Here is a 27720-nt window from a genome sequence, read left to right as displayed (position 1 = left end):
ATTGTAACCACCCTCTACATCAACGTTATGCAGCATCCATCCTTTCACCGGACATAGCTAGTGTGACTTTTGGCTATTTGTTAATCTAAAAAGGAACGTACGTGGACGTCGTTTTCATTCCGAAGATGGGACTAATGAGATTATAAATGCATTTTTCTCATCGATTTTAAAAAATGAATGGTTTGAGACATTTAATATTTGAAAAATTCGTCTACAGAAGTGTATAGATAATGGATACTTTGAGCACTTTTAAAACTTCGTAAATATAACTTAAAAAAACTATGTGTATCTCAAAAATTTCAGAGTGACTCTCGTATATTAATAGTTTGTTCCCACAGATTACAATTCAATAAAATTGTGTTTGAGTACTCTTAATTTAGTACTGCTTTGTTTTGGAATTCAGTTGATTATTACAATATTAATTAAACGGCGATAACTTACCTGCAGTAATTCACTAGTCACTTATTATTGAGCCATTAGGAAGTAAATTGACTGTTTAAAGCAGATTAGAAGCTGTAAGATGAATGTAACTTTAACTTGTGTCTATTTATTTTTACTAAATATATACTTGTCTTCAAATTAAATTCTAATTTGTTATAAAAGTCTCGTGCACATTCAAAAAAGCAAACGGAAATTTTTAAAGGTTTCATAAATAAGCGTTTGTTTAAATAAAGAGCACAATAAACCTTGGACGTGAAGGCGGTTAGTTCTAAGAAAAGGTAATGATCGGCCTTTCTCTTTCTTGCTTAACACGGTGCAAGTGACTAGTTAACGTGTCAGATCGTCTCAGGGCTATAAATAAGTTTCTCGTGAACGCTAAGAGTAACACCCACATGGTTTTTAACCCGCTCGCCGTTCTATTGATAATAACGATCCTTTACGCTCTCTTCTTCTATTCTTAACGCGGTTCCATTTAAGCAAAACTTTAAACGGGAAAGTTAATTTCTTGATTAAAAAATATTATCCATTTCTGCGCAAGGTGAACTCACCTCTTCGGAGAATGGTGAAACAATTTTTATTGTTGGGAATGAGAATTGTGGGGAAAACGTTTTCCTTTCAACTCAGATATAATAGGACTACACTATTAGAAATACTTTTAATAAAAATATACTTCGAAAATGATCTTATTATATGGATTAACTGATGGGCAGATAAAAGTAAGGTGAAGGTGCTGTGTAGATAAAAATGATGAGAACTGTTACATATTTTACACCAGTTACATTTTGCTCCCATAGAATCGATGTATGTAAAAGTTTAAAAATTGTAAATAACTGCAATTTGCGTGACAAACTCAAATTCAACTAAAGCAATAATTTTTTTATACGAACAAGCTAAATAACTCATAACTCTTGTATTTTAATCATAACTAATTGAATTGATAATTTAATTACATATCGTCGAGAATTGCAAAATTTTAAGAACCATTTACAAAGAATTTTCAATGAAACAGTGAATGGATTGAATTCGATTATTTGGCTTATGTCAAAATACACGAGGGCTAGTTGCTTCAGAGAAGGAATGCCTTCGTGGAGGACTGTCTTAATGAAAATGGCTCGTATTCACGCTACACATAGAGAGAAATCACAGCGAAATAGTGAAGATTTGAAAAGAAAATCAATACTCAAGATTCACTAGATTTTGTCAAAAAGTTCTCGTTTCACAATCGAAAATCAAGGATTATTACAAGGATTAATTGACAGCCTTCCCTTTGTTGAAGATATATGATTATTTTGGGTTATTCGGATTAGGGCAAAGCATACAAAGGATATCTGCCTGAAGAAAAGAACGCCTTCATAGAAGACTTTTTAGAGGAAATCTGCCTCGTACTTACATCACGCATGGGAGAAAAACACGAAAATTCCGATGCACCAGCCCGTGCGTCGCGATTTGAACCCAGGTCGAGCTACTTAATTTAGGAATAGAACCAGCCATATTTCTTTTCAAACCAGTATAACATTCAACGTTGCGAATGAAACTCTGAAGTGAGCTAGCTGAAATTATTGGTAAAAGGTCAAGGGAAAGCTCGTTACTTTTATTCAGATATTTAATTTCGAATATCCTAATTATTTTCTTTCTTAGAAAAAGGAAATAGCATTATATGTTTTTGTGAATCCTGTATTATAAATGTTTGCTTGTTTAACTGAACACGGCAAAGCACACTAGCCTTTTGATGGTCATCAACGTGCTCAGCTCACATTCCAATTACCGCAGTGAGCGCAAACGGAAACATCTCGCATTAGAAATTTACGACTGACAGATATCGCGCGTATTTGGAAAGAAAAGATTTGCTTAATCTCGCAACCGCCGAAGGGCTAGAGTTATATACCTAAAGAGGAAAAGGGTGCCTTAGTAGAAGAATTTCAAATAGAAATCGCCTCTGTTTACGTTATGCATCAGGAAAACGCCCACGCAGCCAGACCGTTCGCCGGTGTTAGAATCCAGCTCAAACGAGTACTAGTGTTCAGCTCTCTTACCTACTTGAATAGGGATGGCCAGCATTTTAAAGAAATTTCCAAAAAAATTTTTAAAAATTAATGTCCTTCTTAGATTATCTCCAGGATTCCTCAACCTAAGTTCCTCAAAAATTCGCTTTGTTTTCAAGACAAATCGCGGCTAAAAAGTAAATATCATCTTCTGATATCATGCATCGCACTATTCTGGATCTCTCAGAGGTGAATTTGAAACCGTTCAAGAGAAAACATTGTGTACTGTAATTTTTAAGTACTTTATTTAAGACTTATTTCGTCTTAAATAAGTATTTCTTAGTCTTATTTCTTCAGCTGAAATATTTTCTTTGGTTTCCATGTTTTTGTGTGTCAGGCTGCTCGTATTAGTAGTGTTATTTCTTATTTATTTGTTATTAGTTGTTTTTTCAGCTTTAGTGATTGTATAGCGTTTTCTAATTCTAAATAAAATTAATTAGAATCAATTCACAATAATTATTTAAAATTAAATTTTCTGAAAAGTACCATTAAAAGAATTATATGTCGCAGCGCTACGAAAATTCATATGACGCTTCGGCAAACGCTTTAATATTTACAAAAAGAATATATTATATTCGAAGAAAATAAATTAAAATGTTTGGTAAATAATTTGATAAGTTAATTCTAGCTTGAATAAGGAAGGGGGGGGGGAGATCCTCTCTGTGAAAAGTTCAATAAGGAAAAACACACAGACACAAAATTAAATGTTTTCTATTTACATTACTAAATTTTCATTTTGATTATTTTTCAAAGGGAGGAGAAAAAGCGGAAAAGTGAGTAACACAGAGTAAATATATATATATTTCACTAAAGGGTTTTATAATTCTTCATTGAAACATTTAAGTCTTCATTGGATTATTTTTGCAAGCCATGGATTCGGGAAGATGTCCTTAAATAACTATGGTAGAGGAGAGTTAACAGCACTTATAAACATGTTAAATAGGTATAAATATCTCAAACAGTGAAAAGAAGGAATAAGGTATCCTTTACGTACGAAGCAGAAGATTAAAAGTTCTTCCAGAGTAAAATCTAAAGCAGTAATTACAGAAGAGAAGCTCAACAATGTAAAACGGACAAGTGCCTCGAATCCAACTGACAGACGGCTGGCCACAACGTCCTATCAGTAGTTTTCCTTTAGGGGACGAATAAACACTCTTTTGAGGAAAATTTCTTTTAGGGCCTAGAAAATGCATTTTCCGAAATCTTCCGAAACGCCACCAGTGTGGGTAAAAGTCACCAAATGTCGTCAGCTTGGCTGCAATATTTGTCTCCAGGGTAATTTTAGCATAATTATTTGTCATTGCTATTGGGAGGGAATAATTTTATTTTAATATTTTGTTGGGAATTTTTTTTTTCTTTACGGATGCTAGAATTTACATTGAGAGAAAATATAAGAGACCTCATTCCCAAACGAGAAATTAAGGAGAAATTTTTTATACACCCTTCTAGCGTGATGATAGAAGACTTATGCCTAATATTTATCTTAGCATACTATCAGGTTATTTTTAAAGCAATAATAAAGGTTTTCTTTCTTGGAGAACATATCTACCATTATAATATTCAGTATCTTGCCAATGTTTTGGTATAAAGATACTGGCAACAAATCGATTGTAGGGAAAAGACTGTTTTACCATAGGTACAAATCCTCACAGTCGCTCAATATAATCTTCTGCTGAGTTTAATACCTTCTACCAAATTATTGGAAAACATCGTACACCCCATCAGCACGTCCGCTTCTCTTGATAGCCGTAAGGTACAGGTAGCCTCCTCTCTATTGTTGAAACAGATTACTATACTATTATTTCATTTTTGGTGAAGAGATCATTGGCCCATGGGGTCGTAGCGGGTGAGTATGGTTAGTGTTTTCCAGTACCTCCATCATTTCATATATGCATTTTGTAAAAATTGCAATTTGCAAATATAGTGAAGGCTCGACCATGCTGTAGCAGTCTGAAATCGAGCTAATCGCTGTCTAAAACACTTCAAATAAAATCTTTCTGAGATGAAATTTCTTGTTTTTGATTTTCTTCTCGGGGTTAACTCTTGCAATAAATTTTGACGGGATTCACGAGTCCTGTTATAAAAAATCCTTTTCACATTGTAAGTCATAATTTAGTAAATTTTACCCTTCAAGCTACTGCAACTACAAAGAAGAGGTCATTAAAAGTTAGTTTTTTATCTTTCGAGAAGTTAGGAAAAATCCTTTTATCCAATTTTTCAATATTTTACCTATTGCAGACATGCTTATATGCAGTTCCTTTTGTTTCTTATATGCAGAACATTTTTGCTGCTTAAAGAAGAGATATTCTGTACACGTTCTTCCTCGAAATGCACACATATAGATATAAAGCGTGACTCAAAATTAACGCGCGATTTCTCATTAAAGAACTGGTAAGAGACGGATAGGAAATCTCTTGCTGTGGACCAGTACGACACAAAAGTATCATTAACGCACAATTTAAACTGCGCACCAGTTGTAGCCACATTCCGGTTACTAGTGAGTTGGTTGTGAGAGAAGATAGAAGCATTTTTGCAGTCGCAGTTGCAAGCAACGGACTTTGGTTTTGATGTTAATGAGATGTTCTTCCAGCAGAAAGGCGCCATTTTTCATGCGGCCCCCGAAACATGGACATTTTCTGGATATTATTTTCCATATTTAATCGCATTGTTTACTCTTTAAAAGCATGTTCCAATTTTGAAAATTCATGCGCAAATAAAATTTCGATTTGTAAATTTAAATCCTGCATTATTTTTCTGATACTCCATGTATATAATATAACTAAATTTATTTAATGTTGAGTTTTAGCTTAAATAGCTCACCAAGACTTGCAGGAGCTTCAAGAACTCCTCATTTCCGAAGCTTTGAAAATCAAACTTGTACTTTTCTAGTTGACTCATACTTTGACTAGCTGTACTCACAACATGACCAGTATGAATTCAAAAACTTTGCTTAGGTACTTCGGTACTAACCATTCTAGCCAATCGGAAATTATATCTTATCTCAAATTGTATAATCTGTACAAGTTATTTGTATAATCTGTACAAGTAACTGATGGCAAGATGTGTATATATAACATATTTTAAATTACGCGACACATGCGACGTCCCTGTCGATAAAAACCTCTGAATCTAGAATATTATTATTTTATCTGGAGAAAGAGGATTTTCCATGCAAGTGAAATATATCGAAGTCAAGGGGCCGTTTAGGTAAATATCAGAACTTCGTACTCTCGTAAGTTTTAATATATGTCATTATTTGCTTGAGTATTTTTTCTGGATACAATCTGCTAAATGTGGTATGTATATTCTTCTGAATTTATTTTAAAATTTCATATTTGTTAATATTAAACTAAGTTTAGATTCGTCATTTTGCAATACGAAAGTCGTAATAACTGTAATTCACATATTTTAAATATTTTGATCGCATTTTGTCAATTATATAACCTTTGATTTTGAAAAAAGGGTAATCTTCCTTTGAGAGTATAACTTGACTCGAATGATACTGAAACTGAAATTAATCAGAGTAATGCATAAAGCGTTAAAATTCCAAGAAAAATGACCGAATAAGGGCCAGCCACAGTACCTGGCAAATGTTTATCTAAGAAGATGTGTGAAAAACAAAACTTGAGTACAAGGACAGCTTGCTCAACAGCGGATTGCAGTGGTGTCATTCCCTACACATCGTTGGAGTTCATTTGAACCCATACCTTCAGTTAAGAGCGCCTATATCAATTAATTAAAAGAAGACTTTTGATCAATTGGCACACACGTTGAAGTAACTTCTAGTCCAACGATAATGTTAAAAAAGGTAATAAAGAACTATATTTGAGCCAAAGGTAATTTAGTCCGTATACTATTTTATGTAAATTATCACCCTTTTAAAACAAGGAGAGCATAGAGTATAAACATTCACTTCTTAAATCAGGTGCTCACCTTCAGTTATACGGTAGAAAGTGGTGCTGTGCAAAAACTTAAGACTCTATATTACTGTATAATGCCTTTATGTTTCATAATTCAGCGATCAAATACCGAAAAGTTATTTCGTATTTAAACTGCATAAAATAAGGTAAGTACTTTGCTTTCATTAACTGCTTAACTTGATCAGTAACGATTGCTTAATACTTAATAATATGTTAAGGCAAATTGCTGTTACCAAGAGTTTTAGACAGTATATTCGAAATTTGATTTACGGTACCAATATCTTTGCTAAAAGTCTTCTTTTTCTAATGTAAGTTATATTTCAATTAGGGTATGGAAACATCGTTCCAGCCACTGTAGCGGGCCAAGCAATCACAATTGTTTACGCTTTCATTGGTATCCCGTTTCTACTCATGGTTCTTGCAGATCTCGGAAAGCTGTTTACTCGTTGGATCAAAGCTGCATTTTTCTATATCAAGCTTTTTTATCACACTGGAAAGTTCCGCAAAGCTAGGAAAATGGGAAGACGAGCTACAGCAGTCCCAGTGCAGGTGTGTATTCAGTTTCCTTTCAACAAATGGGAAGAAAATAAGGTGAGAAAGAAAACATTATGGTTCAAACATGATGGTAAAAAATAAAGCATTGCAAATTTTCAAAACACTGCAGTATAAGATGTCACGGTACCAAATAAAGCGATAACAAAACTTTGCAGTTTCAAGGCATCGTGATACAAAATATTATGGTAAAAGTCTGTGCAACTGAAAAACATCACATGACTAAAGACATCCCCCAAATATTTTATTTTATGCTTTTAAAATTCTATATTTTGCAAATGTAATATTATATTCATTTTTATAGTTAGGGAAATTCCAAAATACAGTGCCATTTAATTTACTTTTATTATAATTATTTTTTCGCGGTACTTACGTATCAACGCAACCACCCTGGCGCAGCTTCAGCATTATTAATAGGTTGTCTATCAAACGAATCTCATTATTTCTCCCTTTAGCGATTTTGCAATAAAAATACTGTATTCTTGCAGAAATTTTATTGTAATTTCTTCTATTTCTCAGTTCCCTTCAAGCAAGATTCAACTTTAGGAAATATAAAAAAAAGTCGAATGGAGCCAAATCAGGTGACTAAGGAGGACACCCCGTCACAGTAATGTTTTTGCTGGTCAGAAACTGCTTGGCAGATAGGGCCGTGTGAGGAAGCGCATTGTTCTGATGCAACAGCCATCCATCACTCCATAAATGTGGCCTTTTTTTCCTAATTTTTCATGAAGTCTTTTTAGTACTTCAATGTAGTAGTGTTGATTAACAGCCTGACCACTGGGAACCCATTTAATCATGATGAATTGCACGCCCAGCACGTTCATCATCTTCTACGCTGCCCCTTCGCCCTGAAAACCGCTTATGCCATTCAAACACACGTGTATGAGACAAAGTATCGTCTCCATAAGCCTCGGTTAATATTTGGAATGTTTCCTCCGTGGCTGATTTCTTAAGTTTCACAAGAAACGCGATGTTAATTCAAAGTTCGTTTTTTACATTAGAGATTTTTCCAGCAGAATGCAGTTGCACGTGTTCACTCAATGACGCAGTACTCTCCACTGGCGTGATCGGTTAAGTCGAAACTGGCCTCGTGGTTAGAGGAGGTGTGTAGCATGACGTCACGAAAACAGTTGTTGCCAACTCCACTTTTTTTTAAGATACACACTAAGTTTTTTTTTTCTCCTTTTTTTTTTTTTTTTTTTTTTTGTGTGTGTGTGTGTGTGTGTGTGTGTGGTCACACCTCGTACATGTAGTATTTTTCAATACAGGTCGTATAAACAAAAGCTACAGAGCCGTTGCGCATGACATCATGATGTAGCGATAAAGCAGTAAGAAAGCTTACACTGTAATGATTGAAAAAAAGTTTCGAACTAAGTTAAGGACATTTAGTATATGTTAAAATAAGGGTATCACTTAAATCTTATCAAAAGCTTTGCAAAAATTTTTTAAATGGTTTGGTTTATTTGACAATGGCAAAGCACGCAAAGTCTATTTGTCTAAAGGGAGCTATACCTTAGAAGGATCCTTCGTGGGGGAATTTCTAAGGGAAACTGGCTCGTATACACGTTGCACATGGAGAACACCATGAAAGTGTCTATGAAACCAGCCCTCTCGCCGAATTTCAAGCGCTGGACCTAACTACCAGTGTTCAACAGCTTCATAGTTAGGCTGCTGGTAGGCCCTCATTTATAAGGAATTTTCTTCCTTTTTAGCATGGGGTCCGAGCGGTTGAGTCGCTGAACACTGATAGTTCGGTCCGGAGCTCGAATCCCAGCGAACGGGCTGGCTGCATGGGTTTTTTTTCCATGTGTAACATGTATACGAACCACTTTCCCATAGAAATTCCTCTATGAAAGCAACCCTCTCCTTAAGCAGACAGCTCTCGAGAGCTTTGCCATAATCAAATGAACAAACCAAATCCTTCTTAACGAGTGCCTCTGTGGTGTTATTGGAAGTATTTTTGGCTAACAGGTGGGAGGCTCGGAGTACAAATCCTACTTAGGACATTGCTCATTCTTCGTGTTTCTTGTTTCGGAAGGCCTGATAGGCTTTGCACATTGAACACCCAGAAACATTGATATGGTTAAAGTTCGTCAGATGCAGCAATTGTCTCAAAATCTGTACCCGATAGGCTCTAAATTGCAAAACCTTTGCCCCTCTATAAGTAAATTTGTTTGTAAACCACATTTAAAAAATAATCTGCTTAACAGAACTTGATAAAATAACTATATGCGTATTTACATAATTTATGAAAAACAATTTACTGACTTGCACAACATGTAGTTTAAATTAATTAATTTAATACAAACCAATTTTATGTTATTCGTGCGAAATATCACCATCACAGTTTAAATAATTTCATTGTTGGAGCTTCAGATATCACACACAAATAAATTCAACAACTTTATTTATTGCTTCAGTCTGTATACTTTATATAACTAAATAAAATTTCATGCCGATCCTTGCGGGAATTTAAACTAAACCATAATATTTAAATCGAATGGCACGCAATAACATCAACTTTTAACAGATTAACATATCATTCTCTGTACATCATCAGCACGTCGCCATGACAAAGCATAATTGATTGGCTGAATAAACAAATTTCAAGTATTTCCAGTGTTAGCTATTTAAATACTAGCTGCATATGCTTATTTAAAATTATATTATTTTGGATACTGGAGAAGGCCAATGGAAAAACAGAATCAATGGAAATTAATTTATTGCCAAGAAAATCGGTTATTTAATTAAGCATTACATCATAATAAGCACTGGCATATAATAGATAAAATACAGTACTTTTATGCATCTATTTAAATAAAGCCATGGGAAGAGTTGGGCGATAAAACAAAGAAAGAAGGTGATGCTAAATGCATCACCTTCTTTCTAATGTTTATAAAAACGCACCTAGAAGCATACAAATGTAATGTATTCTAATGTTTATAAAAACACATCTAGAGGCCATATAAAGTTTAATTTAGAAGATTAACATGAGCTGAGGCGATAAATTTATTAGTAAAGACAGAAATGCATATACACAAGGAATGTGATGAATGTAATAAATGTACAGCAATACAATTATAAAATTACTGCGATTAGAAAAATATAGTGCAAGTCTTATTTCCTAACTTTATAATTTTCTAATTTATAAATGAAATTATAAACTACACAATTAAAAAAATTACTGCTTATAAAATAAAAAGAGAAGTAAGTGTGTAGGGACATTAGATATATTTTTGGAAGCAGGAGAATTGAAAAATTAGCATTCGCCTTCGCCGGGAATCGAGCTACCGATCTCTGGAATACCGGCCCAGCGTGCAGAACCATTACACCATGAAGGCACGCTAGGAAGGCGGGAGAAATACCATATAAGTGGGCACTCAAGGCTCCCGAAAGATGCTGTGACTAAAGCCTCAGACTGGCTTAAACGGCACTGCTCATACTAACAATAAGCCCACCAGCGGCCGAGGGTTAAAGTTGCTGCTGAACACTGGTAGTTCGGTCCGAGGTTCGAATCCCGTAAACGGGCTGGCTGCATAGGCGTTTTCGTGGTTTTCCCATGTGTAACGTGTATACGAGCCAGTTTCCCTCAGAAAGTCCTCCATGAAGGCATCCCTCCCCTTAAACAGATAGCCCTAGTGTGCTTTGCCATAATTAAATAAACCAAACCAAACCATACTAACAGTAAATTTGATTTAATAACATCATTTCGATATAACGAAAATGAAGATATTTTTGTTTTTAGGTATTTGTCAATATTTTTGTCAGTGTTATATATCTATATATATTTATGGGGAAGGAGAAATTATAGAAAGGATTTATTAAGACAAACAGTTCCCTTGCAAGAGCTCATTAGATAGATGCCCAAGCAAGTTGTGAAGCCGTTTAAGTTAATGTGTCGACATCACGATGATAATTACCTTTGGTTTTATGTCCTTTAAAAACCTAATATTTTTTAAAGCAACGAACATTAATCAAAATGGTATATTTCCATTTTAACAAAAATAAAACGATGAATTCTTCATTCCAAAATGGGATATTATGCAATTTCAAAATGACTAACAATATGCAGATTGAAAAATACCTGTTTCCCAGATTTTGTTCTACTTGAGACACATAACTTATAAATTGTAGAATTATACAATCAAAGTTGTATTTATTTATTAGTTATTATTGCATTTTCCCTTTGTTTGTTCTACAAGTTTATCGGAACATATTTCATGTTGTTGCATATCTTCTTGATATTCGAAAATATATTTTTCTCATACCTAGTTTGGCGCATTAGTGGCTGAGTGGTTAAGAGCGCTGAGTTTTGATTGTTGGTCCTGGTTTCGAACTCAGATAAGTGAGCAAGTTGCATGGATGCTTTCCATAGTTTTTAATATGCTTTCCATAGTGTACCGTGATTAAAAGCCAATTTCTCTTAGGAAGCCTTCCGCGAAGGCATCTCTTCCTTTAAACAGATAGCCTCTTGTGCTTTGCCGCACTCAAATAACCTAATCTCATACCTCGGTTATGCCCTCTGGCAATAACCGAAGATATGTTTCCTCCGACTCCGTATATATATATATATATATATATATATATATATAAATGTTCAAGAGTTTACTAGTAATTTAATTTCGTCAGCAGGCATAAATAAGAGCAGTGACTATATAAAGATTACCCGTGTTACTAAACACTTAACATTCTATTGGATTGGATTGGATTATTCAATTATATCAAAGCACACGAGGACTATCTGCCTAAAGGGAGGGATGCCTTCGTGGAGAACTTTCTAAGGGAAACTGGCTCGTATACACGTTACACATGGGGAAAGCCACGAAAACGCCCATGCAGCCAGCCCGTTCGCGGGATTCGAACCTCGGGACCGAACTACCAGTGTTCAGCGTCTTTACCGCTCGGCCGCTGGTGGGCCCCTTAACATTATATTAATTTAGAAGTCAAACAACAAAAATCAGCGTTATATTTTCAAATTTTCACAGGACTAGTTTCGATGGTTTTACCGAACCATCATCCTCAGCTGCAAAAGCGCAATATAACGCTGATTTTTGTTGTTTGACTTCTAAATTAATATTTGTTTGATGTGTTATTGTATCTGACTTAACATTCTATTTTAAATGTTTACATGGCCGCTGTACTCGTTTTTGCAAATATACGCCCAATATATTCAGCATTTTACACTCTGTTCGTTTGCATTATATGCCCCGACATTTGGTATTAACTTCTCCATTCTCAACCCCCCCCCCACTCTTTCAGCTGCCTTATTTAGTATAACTGTCTTCATCTCAAATATTTCAGCATCGCTTGTAATGTTTGTAGAGACATTAGGTTAATTGGAAGCAGGCAAGATGAAAAATTAGCAATCGCCTTCGCCGGAAATCGAACCACGAACCTCTGGAATACCGGCCCAGCGTGCAGAATCACTACACCATGAAGGCACGCTAAGAAAATGGGAGAAATACCTTACATATTATCAGATTTTTCAAAGCTCATAAAGGTAAGAAAATTAACTATGCCCTCACTGTCGGGATTTAGAATCCGGATCTTCCAACTGTTAACCGGACATGGTACCGGTAACATCATAAGAGCACGCAATGAAGAAGGCGCAGATTACTTATATTCTTCCTCACTGAAAAAGCGATGGGGAGTGGGAAAGGAGGATCATTCGCCAATTAAAGTGGTGCCGAATTATCGTCTACTGAATTTTAACCTGAGCCACTTGTAGAGACATTAAATTTTCCTAAAGCCAGAAATATGAAAGACCAGCTATGCTCTTACTGGGACTCGAACTCTGCATCTTCCTATTGCCAGTCAGATAGTCTACCAAACTGCACCACGATAGCGTGCAGTGAGAAAGCCAAAAGTGCTTCGTACATTTATAGGTACTATTTGTCTCACGTTATAAACTACTTATATTCACCAAGATAACACCATATTTTGCACGGCATTCCTTCTAGATGAAAGTTATCCTGGTGGCATTGAGTGATAGATATATTTAATTTTAGTTTGTTATTTTCTGTTGCTTTACGCGCAATATTCGCTAGTCGCATTATTAATCTTAGCTTTAATATGTATTTGAAAATTTCTATAAAACACTAAATTATTTTTTCTTACATGTATATATAATATTCTTTTTTTTTTTTTTTTATAGTACATGACAGTAGCATGGAATAAAATGCCTTACATGGTATATCAAGGAAGGTCGAAGAAAACTGGTGCCGAGAACACTTCCAAGTCAGAGGATAAAGACGTAGAAATTGAAGAAAATAAAGCTAAAGACGGTGAAAACAAAGTTGAGGGCAAAGAGAAAGAGAAAAAAGATAAAAAGAAGAAGGAAACTAAGAAAGAAGAAGAGGAGACGGTCGAGGAGAATGAAGGTGGTACTAAAGCCCTCGCAATTCAAGAAGAAGATATTGATGATGAATTCAATCTTCCCGTGTCTTTAGCGGTGATTTTGCTTATTACTTATATGATGTTAGGGGCTTTTATATTCACACTGTGGGAAGATTGGACTTTCTTTGAATCCTTTTATTTTGTTTTTATTTCAATGAGTACCATTGGTTTTGGTGATTATGTACCAAACCATCCGATGTATATGATGGCAACCTTTATTTATTTGCTTTTTGGATTAGCCTTAACATCTATGTGTATCAATGTTGTTCAAGAAAAGTTATCGGCTACTTTCGAAATGGCTAAGTTGCGCATTGGTACAACCATAGGTCTTGATGCGAATATTCTGATGGAAGAAGATCTCAGCGACAAAGTTGAATCTCCTGACAGTCGACGAAGGGGCAGCTCAGTAAAATCTCGAAGAGGTTCCAAAGCTCCTCCAGTTAATGAGGAAATCGAAGAAAACCAGCCGAACGAAATTGCCATTGTCCATCCGAAAGAAAATGGCTTAAGTGTTGAACAAATGAAATAAACCATAAGAATGAAGACCATTTTTGTTAGTTTTTGCTCAAGCCGCAAATAGCTTACCGACAAATTTTTCCTTAGTAATTTCAAAAGGTGAAATTTCCTGAAATACATAATTCAGTCATAGAGTACAATTTGCTTTAAAGAAAGCTTTATGCCTTACGACTGTGATAATCTATTTGTGATTCAGGACAGAGTGCATTATTTCATGTCTTTTCGTCAACTGCTCTACGTGCATAATATTTGAAGGTTGTCAACTGCTATATATTTCTTATAAAAATTAAAAAACACGGGAGTGTTCTAATTTAGTTCCATATGAAAACAGTCGAGTTGTAGCCATTAAGTGCTTTAGTCCCGATTATGCAGTGTTTGCTTAATGTTGACGCACATTATTGAAAAGGAAATCTCTCATAATCTTTCATCCTGTTCAGATTTTTCTGTGATATGATGTTTGCAGGATGTAGTGAGAGAACTGAATGTTTTCTCACACTAATCTTTCCCTTTCTTTTTTCTTTCTTTCTTTTTTTTTTTTTTTTTTTCTAATTTATTTGCGAAATGAACAGAAGCAACTATATTAAGATATTTTGGCATTCACATATTTTTGATAAATTTCCATAATTTTGTAGGCTTTACATTGATCATTTATAAATTAATGCGATTAAAAATATAAGCAAAATGCAATCAAAATGTAGATTTGGTACAATGCATTTCTATTTTTGCAAGAAAAATGAGTATTTCTCACACACTTTTAAAATATTTTTATGATACATTTAGTTAAATATTGCTCTTTTACTTACTAAATTAGTATTTAGATACTTTTCTACGTTTTAATTAATACACTATCCGTACAAAAAAGTGGGGAGGGGGGAGAAAAGAAAAACATATACGCAATGAATGCACCCTTTTCCTTCTCACTAACAGAAAGAGAGAGGAATTAATGTCTTCTCTTAAATTTATGAGAAATAGAGGTGAATGAAAAGCCCACATGAAAATTAATTAATGTAGCCAATCATTATTGATATACAAATGATATTTATCATATAGTATTATGATTAGGAAACTCAGTACATTATGAAAAGAAGTCAAACATTTGCAATGAAAAGGAGTCTATGAAATATCTGCAATTTTCTTATCGAGTTGGCCCTCTATTTTATCTGTACTACTTCAGTTTTATCTCGAAATTACTGAACGCAAAACTTTCAGACATATTCTTAATTCTAAATGGGAGCTCAATAAGTAGCATTTACTCTAGTAGCTGCACCAGGAGAATATTTATATTCCTCGAATTATTTCTTATTTTAATGTCGGACATACTTAAAAGGTGCTCTAATTGCAAGTTTACCTTTAGCACTTTATTAAACGTAGAATTTATATAAAGTCAATTTGCGTAATGATATTAGTGTAGAATAACATATGCCCCCCCCCGAAAAAAAGAAAAGCCTTTTAAAAAAAATTACTCTTTTTAATTAAAAGACTGAAATATTTTACATTAAAGCTTTGATCGCTGATACGAGAAAGAATGTCAAATTTCTATTAGATTGTGTTAAATAATACACAAAAATATTATCATATATTCACAAGTTTAATTTTAATTGAACATACTCCTAATCTTTATAGAATGTAAGTAGTAAACATTTTATCATCTGTTATTTGCTATTTATGATTGAAGATCTAAAACCAATAAGAATCTTTTAGAAAGAAATTCTCAGTTTTTATTATTCAGCACTATGTAGCATTTAAATTTAATATTTTAATGTGTATTTAAATGCAATATTTTAATACAAGTTTTAATATGAAAAATGGTGTTTCTCTAATGATCATATTTTAGATTACCTTTTTCAGAATATGCAGTCTATTTGATTCAAACACAAATTGTTTCATTTTTTATTAAAACCAACGCCAATATTAAAATTCCTAAAATAATCTTCCTACTTCTGACATTAAATTGACTGAGTGACAAAAAAAGCTGATTCCGTCTCCCTCGCCAGATACTTTAGATCCAGTTTCACAGAAATGTTTTAGGTGTTATAAATCTGAAAATTCTTTCTGACTTGATCAAATGCGCTTTTCCCTGTGAATTCAAAAAGGTAGTTTCTACAACGAAAAGTTCATTTCAAATAAAATACATTTACTGATACTTATATATTCGGTAAATTCTAAAAAACTGATACCTTTATCAAAGCTGACTCATATAGTTCAACTGTCATTAATGAATTAAAGACTGCTCACTTTGTTACGAATTTCACCTAAAATATAACTTTGTATTTATTTCTTTAGAAGAATATCTCAACATAAGTGCTATATTTGTGAAACGGAAGAAAATTTGAAAAATTGTTGATATGTAGAATTTAAATTGCTCGTGTTGCCATTTTTGTAATATATTGAGCACTGACCTTCTTACACTGTATATTTGTAAAGCATTACTTGTTACTGTCGTTACTTTTGTAATCTATAAAATGTTATATGCTCATGCTGCTAATTTTGTAACGTGTTTTATATGCATAAATTGGCTTATCATACCACTTCCAGCTTCCATGACTGGAAACGCCCAATGCTAATTTCATGGAAATGGTATTAATAGCTCAAATTGAAGAAAATTTCAGAAAACTTCAATTCCTGACTACAGCTTTTTTAATGTCGCACCTTATATTAAATCAGGCATGACTGTGAGATACCTTTTAAATGCTGAATACGCAAAGTAGGAAACTTTAATGAAAAATGCTGCTAGCACATTGTTGTTTTTATGAAAAATGAGATAATTTATCTTGATGCAGGTGTCGTTTCTGATACAAAAGGGTAGTAAATTTCAAAAATAAATACTAGCGTCATTAGTTCTTTTTCAGCTGTATCTTAAAATGTAAACTGTTTTTAGAAGCAAAAATTTTAGTAACGTCATTTATCGCTAGAAGTCAGGAGAACTTATAAATAAGGACTTTGAGTAAGGTAAAAGTGTGAATTGTTGCATGGCCTTATCTGAATGAGAATTTCTAAATTTATGCCATAAACCACAAATAGCTTCCACTCTAAAATCGCATGATTGGCTGAAATCAAAGTTTGCTTTGCGATTTCCTTTATCTAAAATATTTTATATACGGCGTAGAATTTTAATATTCGTGCATGAGTAATTATACATTAAGTGACTAAAAGTTATAAGATCTGAGTAGGAAAGTTTAAATTATAAACAGGTGTACTAAATTACAATTGTATATACTTTCACGCGGTTTAATTAATTGCGTGATTCATAACTTTCGAATGTTTACTACAAACAATCGCTATCTTCGCCATTCACTCGAAACACAAATTTCATCTCTTTAGTGTAAATAGAACCTGAAAGTCAAATTCCATTGAATATTTCTCTTTATTGTAAATAAATTAGTTGCAATTATAACAGCTTAAACAAAAGGCACACTGCTATGTAATATTTTGAGAAACTCTAAAGATCCTTTTAGTTTTATATGCATTTAAAAATTTTACAAAATTTCAACGCTAATGAGTAACGTTATAAAATGTGAAAGAAATGAATCAGACAATTATTTGTAGTCTGAAAGATTCTTTTGATGAAGTTTCTACGTGACATATCGTAGAATATTTATTGAAGTAAAATCACACGGTTATGGATTTTATTCAACCTGAACTCATTCTTACATGTGTAAAACAAACTAACATAAGCTTACTTTTCTTACAATATTTTATTTTTCAATGCACCCTGGAAAGTACTATTATTTTTATTATGTTTTCATTAAATTAAGCATAGCTTTAGCTTTTTATACGATATCAAGCAGAACAAACTATCTCGCGCTAAAAAAAGAACAGAAATATTAATGTTATTTAATTAATGACATAACAGTAATTATGGCTGTTAAATATTTGGAACCGTGGAAGCTACATTAAAACATAACTTTCACAAAATTGTTCCTGCTGGCTTTTTCCAAATGATAGTATGCAGAACTGCCTTTATAATGCGAATAATGAGGTTGGAGTTAAATGAGAATTAAGAAGCAGAACATTTGCATAATATAATGGTTATCATAAATTAAAGAAAAATCACGATTACTGAAAAAGTTACATGTAGAATTTAATGAAACTTACCCACAATATACAACACATAGTAAGGTATCAAATAACGTAAAAAGAAATTACCAGACAATTATGGTAGTATAGAAATTAGCACATGTATAAAATGAAAAAATCGAAGATGTCAGTTTGCTATAGTAAAAGTACATTCAATATGGAATATAATCGCCTCTAGAAGTAATACAGCACATTCAGCGATGTGTGATGCTTTCAATTATGCGGTCTCTCAGTTTCATAGGAAACGAGAGCCATTGCTCTTGCAAAGCAGTTGCAAGCGCGGCAAGGGTCTATGTGGCAGATTTAAAGCAGCTAAACGTCTCCGTAAAACATCCCAAACGTGCTCGATAGGATTCAAGTCCGAGGATCGAGCTGCCACTCCGTGTGCATAATTGTTTCCTGTTGAAGATAATCATATACGATGCGAGCCCTGTGTGGTCTTACATTGTCGTCCTGTAACAGGAAAGCATCACCTATTGCCCCGGCGTATGGGCGCACATAAGCATCAAGGATGTCATCTCTATAAACATGAGCATTCACGGTTCCCCTTGGAAAAACATGTAGGTCTGTGCGTCCACCCAAAGAGATGCCACCCCAAACACAGACACTGCCTCTTCCGTATGTATCTCTTTCACGGATGTTTGACGGATGATAACGGGTTCCAGGTTCTCTCCATATCAAATAATGCCTACCATCGCGTTCTACACTAAACCTGGACTCATCCGTAAAGAGAATAGCCCTCCATTGCTCAGGCGCCCAGTGCACATGCTGTCGTGCCCACTGCAAATGGTCCCTCCTATGGCGTGACTTGAGCAGAATGCAAATGGTAGTTCGCCTCGCATACAGACCACCTTCGTGAAGCCTTCTACGCACAGTTGACGTTGACACCAACCTTCCGGTGGCTGCAGCAAGGGAGGATCTAAGAAGAGTCGGAGTAGCGGTTCTATACCTGAGTGCACATAATGTCAAATATCGGTCATCGGCGCTCGTCGTAGCAGTTGGCCGTCCTTGACTGAACCTACTAGGTGCCAAATCTGTGATTTGAAATTGCTTCCAAAGTCTATGAACCACAGAAGGACTCACATTTAGCCATCTGGCCACTTCTGTTTGACTTTGTCCTGCCTCTAGTCTCCCAATGGCTTCCTGTCGTAGTTCTGCAGGCAAATGATGCCTGGAGATCATTGTTACGAATTGGCTATCTCAGATTTCTAATGTCACTATCACAGTGAAATATGTGGGCTTGCTCTCAAACATGGACTTTTATTCTCCTCGCAGATGACGTATTCCGAGTGCAGCGCCACTAATTTGCATATTGTAGTTTTACTCAGCTACTCTTACTTGGCAACATATTCAAATTTTACACGGTTTGGCTTATTTTTGAGTTAGTTATCGCTATTTTTGTGATTTTTCGTTAATTTATGATAACCAGTGTATAAGGAAAACTTCTAATTCACATAAACGGTTTTAGGCTTTTCCGATTTTGCCTGAGTTGATTGGTTAACTGTTTTTCTAAGTCTGTTTTAAAGGACGCAGGAGGGCATTTTTAAGATAGTCTGTATCCTTAAATCAAGTTCATTTCAGCGCCCACCAATGGCTAGTTTTCATGTTTTTATGATGGAAAAGTAGAATGATGAAGAATTACAAAATGATTTGAGGCATAAGTCCTGGGCTCTAAGATTTAGATGTGTAGGTAGTCGTGAAAATGCATAGACCAAGGTTAGGGGAAATTAGGCAAACGCATGTTTAACAATTACAACTGTTTAGCAAAAATTTTTTTAAAAGGCATCTGAGAAATAAAGAATTCAGTTTAAGAAATATTAACGTAAAGTTTTCCCAGTTACTAAAATTTCAGTATCCTCATGCAGATGAATTTATTTTGAAGGCTCAAATTCATTAGGCACTAGACTTTAGGTCCAACTATAGGCATCGAAATTATTTTCTATGTTATCTGGTTTTCGGAGTCTAACACGCAGAATTTTGAAGATTATGTAGTTCAGGGATAGAGACTAACGCTAGAAAAATCATTGTTTTGTTCTCATTTTATTAATTCTTATTTTTTTTTGTTTATTTTGTACTTGTTTATCTTATTTGTCTGATTTACTTTTATGTTTTTTTCCTTTTTTCCCCCTTTTTCTTTTTTTTTCCCTTTTTTCCCCCCCAAATTCGAAATCGAGATCTAAATAAATGTTTGATATTATCTAGAACCTATAAGGGCGTTATACTTATATTACACTTGAGTCGTCCTCAGACTAACCCAGAAAAAAGTGAGATCGTTGCTGGTTCATAAACTGAGCCTTCTATCCTTTTTTCGAAAGAAACAATGCATTCATTTATAATTCTTTGTAAAGAGTTGAGAAACTGATTATCTTCTGCACACAATGTACCTTCTATATTTTAACATAGATTCACAATTCAGCAATTTTCCTAGAAAAACCTGGAAGCATTTATTCAGTTCCGCAGTGATTCAGAAAATCATAATGTTAGGGAAGTGAGGTTGTAGCAATATCTGATGTACGTGGGCTATGAATAGGTCATATGAAGTGAGATATTTGATGATAAAAAAGTCGGTCGAAAAGCTTAATATAAATCATTAACATTTCAATTAGAATTTTAATGTTTAATTGTTAAAAGCTGCAGTTGAATTGCAATACCTTTGTAAACAAATTAATAGTTTTATTTTTATGGAATCACAGCATATGCACGCTTTTAGCCTACATTATTGGGTATTTTGAGCTTGAAAACCAAAGCATAGTCAATAAAGTCACCGATTTGGGGAAACTATTATATCAATATATATGTGTATATGTGTGTGCATGTATAGAGGTGTTTTTTTTTTCCCTGTTACTTCGCTTTAAATGTTTTTAAATTCAAGTGCTTTTATTATATGTCCTCCGTGTTCTGCATCTTTCTTATTGTGATTTGTAATTAATTATATAATCCATTTTACCCTGTAAATTTAAGCCAGAAAACTTATTTATTATTCTTATTTACTTCGGAGTTAACATATTCGCAGTATACTTTCATCAAAGAAAAACTGTGATTTTTTTTAAAAAATTGTCTTTATAGATTCGTTATTATTTCTTTTCGCAAATTCTGTGATGTTTTCCCTTTATTGTATAAAATGACTTTACTTGTAGTATATAATGAAACAGCTGTATAACCCTTAATATTTGTGCTATGTTATTTTTGTTTCATTTACTTGGCAAATGACAGTATATTTTATTCTTTATAAATAAACTGGACATTGTTTTATTTAATGCAGGGTAGCGTTTCTTTAATGCTCAGATTTTGTCAAAGAAATGAAGAAATTCTTTTTTATGAATATGATGTTAAAAAAGTTAATAAGATGTAACTATTTTGCCCTTTGACGACAATCAAGTCTGTGTTTAAAAATTTTATTACTGTCATGTAAAGTATATTAGAGATATACAAGGCTAATCTTCCTTTCACTCTTTATAATTACTTCTTTAGCGTTCTTTTCTTTATTAAACATTGACATAAGACGTTAATTACAAAAGACGTTAATTCATTTATTTCATCCTTATGTCAGTTTACTAGTTTTCGAAAATTCATTATTAGTAAACAGAAGTTTATTATGCATGTATGAAGAAAACGTAATGTGTGAATATAATTTACGCACTGTATCTTAAAATTGCTTTGACCTTTATTTATCTTAAAATAACGTCAGTCTTTTAAAGTCCATTATGGATATGCTTCTTTGCTCATATTGAGGTCATTTTTGGCTTTTTTATTTTTTTATAATATTTTTGCTCTTCATTTAGCATGAATAAACTGACTTTATCATTTCATTAATGTCAAATATCAGTTTTGATTTCACGAACGTATGTTAACAAAGGTGCTGTTGTAAGTAGTTGTATGAAATTTGACTGATTGTACAATTAAATCAATCTGACTTCCATTTAAACTGAGCAGTTAATTTATTTCATTACTCATTTAACTTTTACCATGTTCTGGGCGTATTTATGTAGTACAGACTCATCTGCTTTTAATTATTTTTATAAGCCACATTTCTTACATTTAATGAAAGTAATAATACTGCTTTTATATTCTGCTATAGATTAATGCTAATTGCTATCTCTATTCTTGCTATGAAACAATATTAAAACACTATATTTTTGTTAATAAAATTAACAAACACCTTGCAACAAACTTATACTGGGCGCACAGTGAAACCCTAAATAACTGAAATGAACTGCTGAACACAAACAGCTACATTTGTGAAAACAGGGTATTGGTAAAATGATATGGAAAATGGAAGCTAAGTCATCTGTCTTAGAAATTATCTTATTAGTTATCTTAGAATGAGGTATATACAAAAAGTGCAAACTGAAATGCTATTGAATATCCCCAAAAATAGTAGAAAACAATATTTCCAGGCATGAAAGACGAGGGGGGGGAGAGAATGCTGTAAACGTTAAATTTTGAAAATCATTTTTAATATAAGGATGCAAGTGGTTTGGTTATGGCAAAACACGCAATGCTTATCTGCCTATGGGAAGAGATGCATTAATGGAGGGCTTTCTAACAAAAACTGAATAGTATTTACACAAATGTGTCATATACATAACTTCCAGTATAATACAGAGTATGTTCATAACACGCATTTTCCACAACACATTTTAGAATGCAAAAAAAGTTCGTTAACATTTTGGGTATTATTGAGCAATAATTCGACTTCGTAAATATCGCTCTTTTAAATTTTGCCACACTCAGGATTTTGAAAATCTGCTTGTTAAACTGCTTGTTCTTGGCATTATTGTGTGGGCTGGTCGCCTCAGAACATGAAATTAATCAGTTGAACGTGAATGCTTTTAGATGGGATCTATTTGTCACCGGCGAACTTTGATACTGCTAATCCTTCTGATCCCTTGAGCAGCATAGCTAAAATTACATATTTTCGAATAAGAAGAAATAAAAAAATTGCAAGGAATTCTGCAGATTCCCCAGGATTTTATCTAATTTATCATCAAGCAGCAGTTCGAATAACATGCCAGTCATTTGATGATTCTTGTCACAGTATCAAATATCTGATAAACGATCGTTTGTGTATTTTCAGATACAGTGTCAAGACCTATTTGTGCACAAAATCAGAATTTGAAAATAAAAATCTGGTTTTGAAAAAAGTGAATTTTACAACTTTCTTATACTTTTTATCCTTTACTTCAAATTATTGTTTCCTACTTCTTAGTGATGATCTACAGTTTTCTAATTTATACCTTTATGTATCTCTCTTATTCATTCTTCTTCCGTTTCTTTAGATAGCAGAGCTACTAACGTACATTTCAGCTAGTTACACTTTCAGCTGTCTCATTTAGTAGCATAACATATGTTTGCAATATAAATTTCTCATTTCCTTAAATCTATTCACTTTCATTCGAAATTATTTGAAATACGTTATAGGACATCTTGATAAGCAATCTGAATAATTTATAATAAATGGAAATATTATGGAAATTCTCATTAACAAAACACAATCTTAAAAAGTTTTAGTTTTAATAAATAGATCCAAATCGAAAAACAAGACATTGATCGATATCTGTATAACGGCAGTAAGCGGTTAAACGTATTTCTTTGTTTTACTAAACTCCTAGTAGTTTAAAATCACTAGTTTTCTTTTCATTTAAGATGGATGCTTAAGCAACTCATGCTGTCACTTTTATTAAAGACATGAGAGATTAAAATTTATTCCACTAAGAGGCTTAATGTAATCCCATTTCACCGGACACGAATCATCCAGGATTTACCAATGACCTTTCAGTTTTAGTAGCTTTTTGTATTTTTTTTTTTTTTTTTTTTTTTTTTTTTAAGGAAGGGAAAAAAAACCGTGATAACTTGTTATCTCTCTATTTATAAATAATACAGTAAATGTATATATCATTTAAAATAACTTGTAATCTATTTTTCCTCTTCAATCTGAAACTAAAGTGGGTTACTTTATGAGGCATTTATGTTAATTAACAAATTATTATGATTTGAAATCCTTACTATAACTTCTCTTTTCAGTAGTCCTCACCAGAATGCAAATTAGTTGGCTGAGTATCTAAGTCGAGGTTTTGAATTTTATAGCAATAAAGCTTTTGGCAGCTTCGCCTGCAATTTACTTTTTACGTCCTATCGCCCAGCTCTGCCAGTGATTCCGGCTTTAGACATTTCGTTAGCCGATGTTAAAACGCGCTGTTAAAATATTTCAACCTGCTTAAGTAGATTTAATTAAGAGGTTATTTTAACTTTCACAGGGCTTAGTCATGTTAGTTCAGAAGAAGTGATAATTTGCTTCTTAGTCTAGTAAGGTCTGAAGGACATTGATTTAAACTTCTATGCAAACACAGCCCTACAACTTTAATTTTTACAAATTTAAAAGAGACGATAATTGAAAGTGTTCATGATTTCTTTTTGTTTTATGCATGTGTAGCTAACTGGATATCAGTAATAATTTCTACCATTGCTTTCAAATATGCATTTCATAAGCACGGAAAATCTCATAATAAATTTGAGGAAAATATTACTTTCTAATCTTTTTAAACCAAAGCAAAATCTGTTAAGTGTGTTGCAGGTTTGACCTTCTATACATTCTGCTGCATAAAGCCAAATGAAGACCTGGTCTTCAGTTCCTTTCGAAGACAGGTATAGAGACATTAGGAAATTTTTGGAAGCATAAGAGATGAAAAATTAGCAATCGCCTTCGCCGGGAATCGAACCACGGACCTCTGAAATACCGGCTCAGTGTGCTGACCACTACACCACGAAGGCACGCTAGGAAGGCGGGAGAAATACCTTACACAGGACCTCCTCTCCTCATGCTCTACTGGGCTCACCAGCGGCCGAGAGGTAATGTCGCTGGCTACATGGCCATTTTCATGGTTTTTCTCCATCTTTAACTTGAATACGAGCCAGTTTCCCTTAGAAAGTCCTCCACGAAGGCATCCCTTTAGGCAGATAGACCTCGAGGCTTTGCCGTAATCACATAAAAACAAACCAAATCTTATGCTTTACTGTTACTCTACCGAAGCCTGCAGTCAGCTTCTGAAAATTTTTCTTTACCATAAAGGTCGAATGATTTTTCTTTCGATCTTGACTGGATTACTTCGTCATGGCAAAGACGGGCGGACTGTCTTTGCCTTGTAGAGAATTACTTTAATCACCGAAAATCGAACACTGATTGAATTACTAGAATTTCTCAACTTGAACTAGTTGGCCGCTTGTGGGTGACTTAAACTGATTTTAATTCGAACTTGTGCAAACTTCACACCTAACAATCGTAAGTTATTATCTGAAAAGAAAATACTCTCCGATTTTATTTAATGCCTTTTACATTCTCATTCATTAAAAATTTCTGATTTTAACTACAACGATTTATTTGGTAGATTAGATAATCAGATTATATATTAGACTCAATTGGAAGTCTAACCTGAATGAGTCTCTGGTAACCTGAATGATGGTCTTTGGTAACCTGCAGATGCACGCATGACTTCTTTTACATTATGAGGTTCGGGCCGTTTACTAATTGGTAAAAAATATGAAATGATGCATAGCATTTCTCCCTTTTAACTTTGCAATCTTACTGAAAGTTTAGTATTAAGATAGTTGCTTCCTGTCTAAAATTTACAGCCTTTTCAAAAAGCCGTTTCTGAAGTTCCTCATATACGTAATTTCCTTTGGCTAGTTAATTCCTAAAGAAAATTATCTTTAGTATATGAAGGGTATTTTCAGTGGAGGGTTAGAATACGAACTAGAGGTCCACAAGCGTAAATATGAGCTGGGTGAGCACGCGTATATCATAATTACATCACACGGAAAAGTTATCAAAATCCATTTTTCTACTAAAATCATAAGTAATAGATTTTATTCTCTTGCAGGCAGAAGTAAACCTATTCCGATGTTAAAAATTAAACATCTTTCATTTTTTATTAATGGAATACTTATTTTATCCATTGTAACACATTTACGCTGTTGAAATGAGCTTGAATTCAGAATCTGTTTTCCAGCTTTAAATATATCTCTACCACGATATGTTGTTTTCATTACGCTATTTCCTTATATATATTAATATCTGATATATTAAAATCATAGCTTCTTCTCGCATAAGACAACATTTCTGCAATTCTGTTTCATTATTACACGGCTAGATAACTGGAGACTTGAAATCCGTATAACACACTTTCGTTATAATATAGGTTAAATACTGTTCCGCGCTACCAGATCGTTAATTTTTCTTTAAATAATGAGTCTAGATCGGCAGAAGAAATGAATAATTTATTATGGAAAATAAGCCAAATAAATAGTACACATAGCGTAATAAAGGCGGGAAATAACTTAACTCCCCAGTTCTCTGGCTCGTAATACCTTGCAGCAATGGCTCTGGAGACTTTTCGAAGAATTGGCCGTATGTTTTCGAAAATGTGTTTTCACGAATCTTTCAGAAAGTAGTCAAGTTAGCAAGAAATCGTCAAATGCATCCAATCTGGCGACAAAAATTATCGCTAAGGCCACTTAAGAATGAAATTGCCTATATCTAGAGTTTTAACTGATCTATATTTACAATTCCAAAGTCGTTTAATTCAAATTAAAAGCTCTACAATCTAATTTAGAATTAAAACTACAATTACTTCGGTATTAAAAAAAACTTTACTACTAAATTAAAATTTATAAACTAAAATTTATAAATAGTAGTAAATAAAAGAAATGTCAAAAAATAGTAGTAAAATATTAAAATAAATTAATAATTATATTAAAATTAGTACTAAATTACTTTATTACTTCAAAATTAAAACTACAAACTAATTCAGAATTAAAAGCTCTCTGCAACAAATGAACACTTAAATACCAGACAAGAGGCCTCAAATTATATTAAGCACAAAATTTTAAAAATTACCACTCTGAAGCAATAATTAAATAGAACAATACAAAGTACTGTTGCAATACAGAAAACAAAAATACATTCAAAAAAGGTGAAAATATTTACAAATATATAAAACAATACTAAAACATATTTCAAGAGTTTTGATATTTATGTACTTTTGTTTTATACTCAGCATGAATTATTTTAGTATGTATCAATTAATTTGTTTTTATAGAAATGCTGACACTTACTATCTTGAATTATACCTGATGATAATAAACGAAGTACACTTTAAACACAGCCATTTTGTTTCAGTGGAATCAAAAGTGCCCTTTGTAGGGGGCACTTTCAGGAAGAAAGAGTATGCATCATATTAATTTTGGGGAAAACCTAATTTTAAACAAGACGGCAATCGGGTCCGGTCCTGAGCGCCGCCTGAGACAACCACTGACCTGACTTTGTTGTAAAAGTCTTACAGTGTTAATAGTCATCCTGGCAGAAGGAATTATTTCTTCCATATAAAAATATAACGCAGGCCTTGTGCGTCCATATAATATTTATATTTTTATATTTATTTATTTAGCTCGTCAGGCGGGCCGGACTACGTCCTAAATAAATAAATATAAATATTATATGAACATACAAGGCCTCTGTATAAGCATAGATATGTTAATTATAAACATTGTCTTGTACAAGTTACACGTGATTGTTATATATAATCATAAAAGTTATGTGCACATTCAAACATTATCTGAATTCATATTTACAATACTTTTACTGAGATAATGAAAGAAAACTTGTAATTCATTTACACATTTGGCCCACCAGTGGCCAAGCGGTAAAGTCGCTGAACACTGGTAGTTCGGTCCGAGGTTCGAATCCCGCGAACGGGCTGGCTGCATGGGTGTTTTCGTGG

General features: G+C 33.5%; 1 protein-coding gene across 1 annotated transcript in view; it reads left to right on the top strand.

Moving 5' to 3' along the window:
- LOC118198383 (TWiK family of potassium channels protein 18-like) overlaps nucleotides 1–21869 on the top strand; it is a 95395-nt gene extending 73526 nt beyond the window's left edge. Inside the window, exons 3-4 of the mRNA XM_085807553.1 lie at nucleotides 6732–6952; nucleotides 13110–21869. Coding sequence (XP_085663679.1) covers nucleotides 6732–6952; nucleotides 13110–13880 — 992 coding nt within the window. The 3' untranslated portion in view covers nucleotides 13881–21869. The remainder of the gene's footprint in view (nucleotides 1–6731; nucleotides 6953–13109) is intronic.
- The last annotated feature ends 5851 nt before the right edge of the window (nucleotides 21870–27720 follow it).

Source organism: Stegodyphus dumicola, chromosome X1 (assembly GCF_044657685.1).
Source record: "Stegodyphus dumicola isolate Sdum_Otavi_A_Nest chromosome X1, ASM4465768v1".
NCBI lineage: Eukaryota > Metazoa > Arthropoda > Arachnida > Araneae > Eresidae > Stegodyphus > Stegodyphus dumicola.
This window is presented reverse-complemented; position numbering and strand designations above follow the sequence as displayed.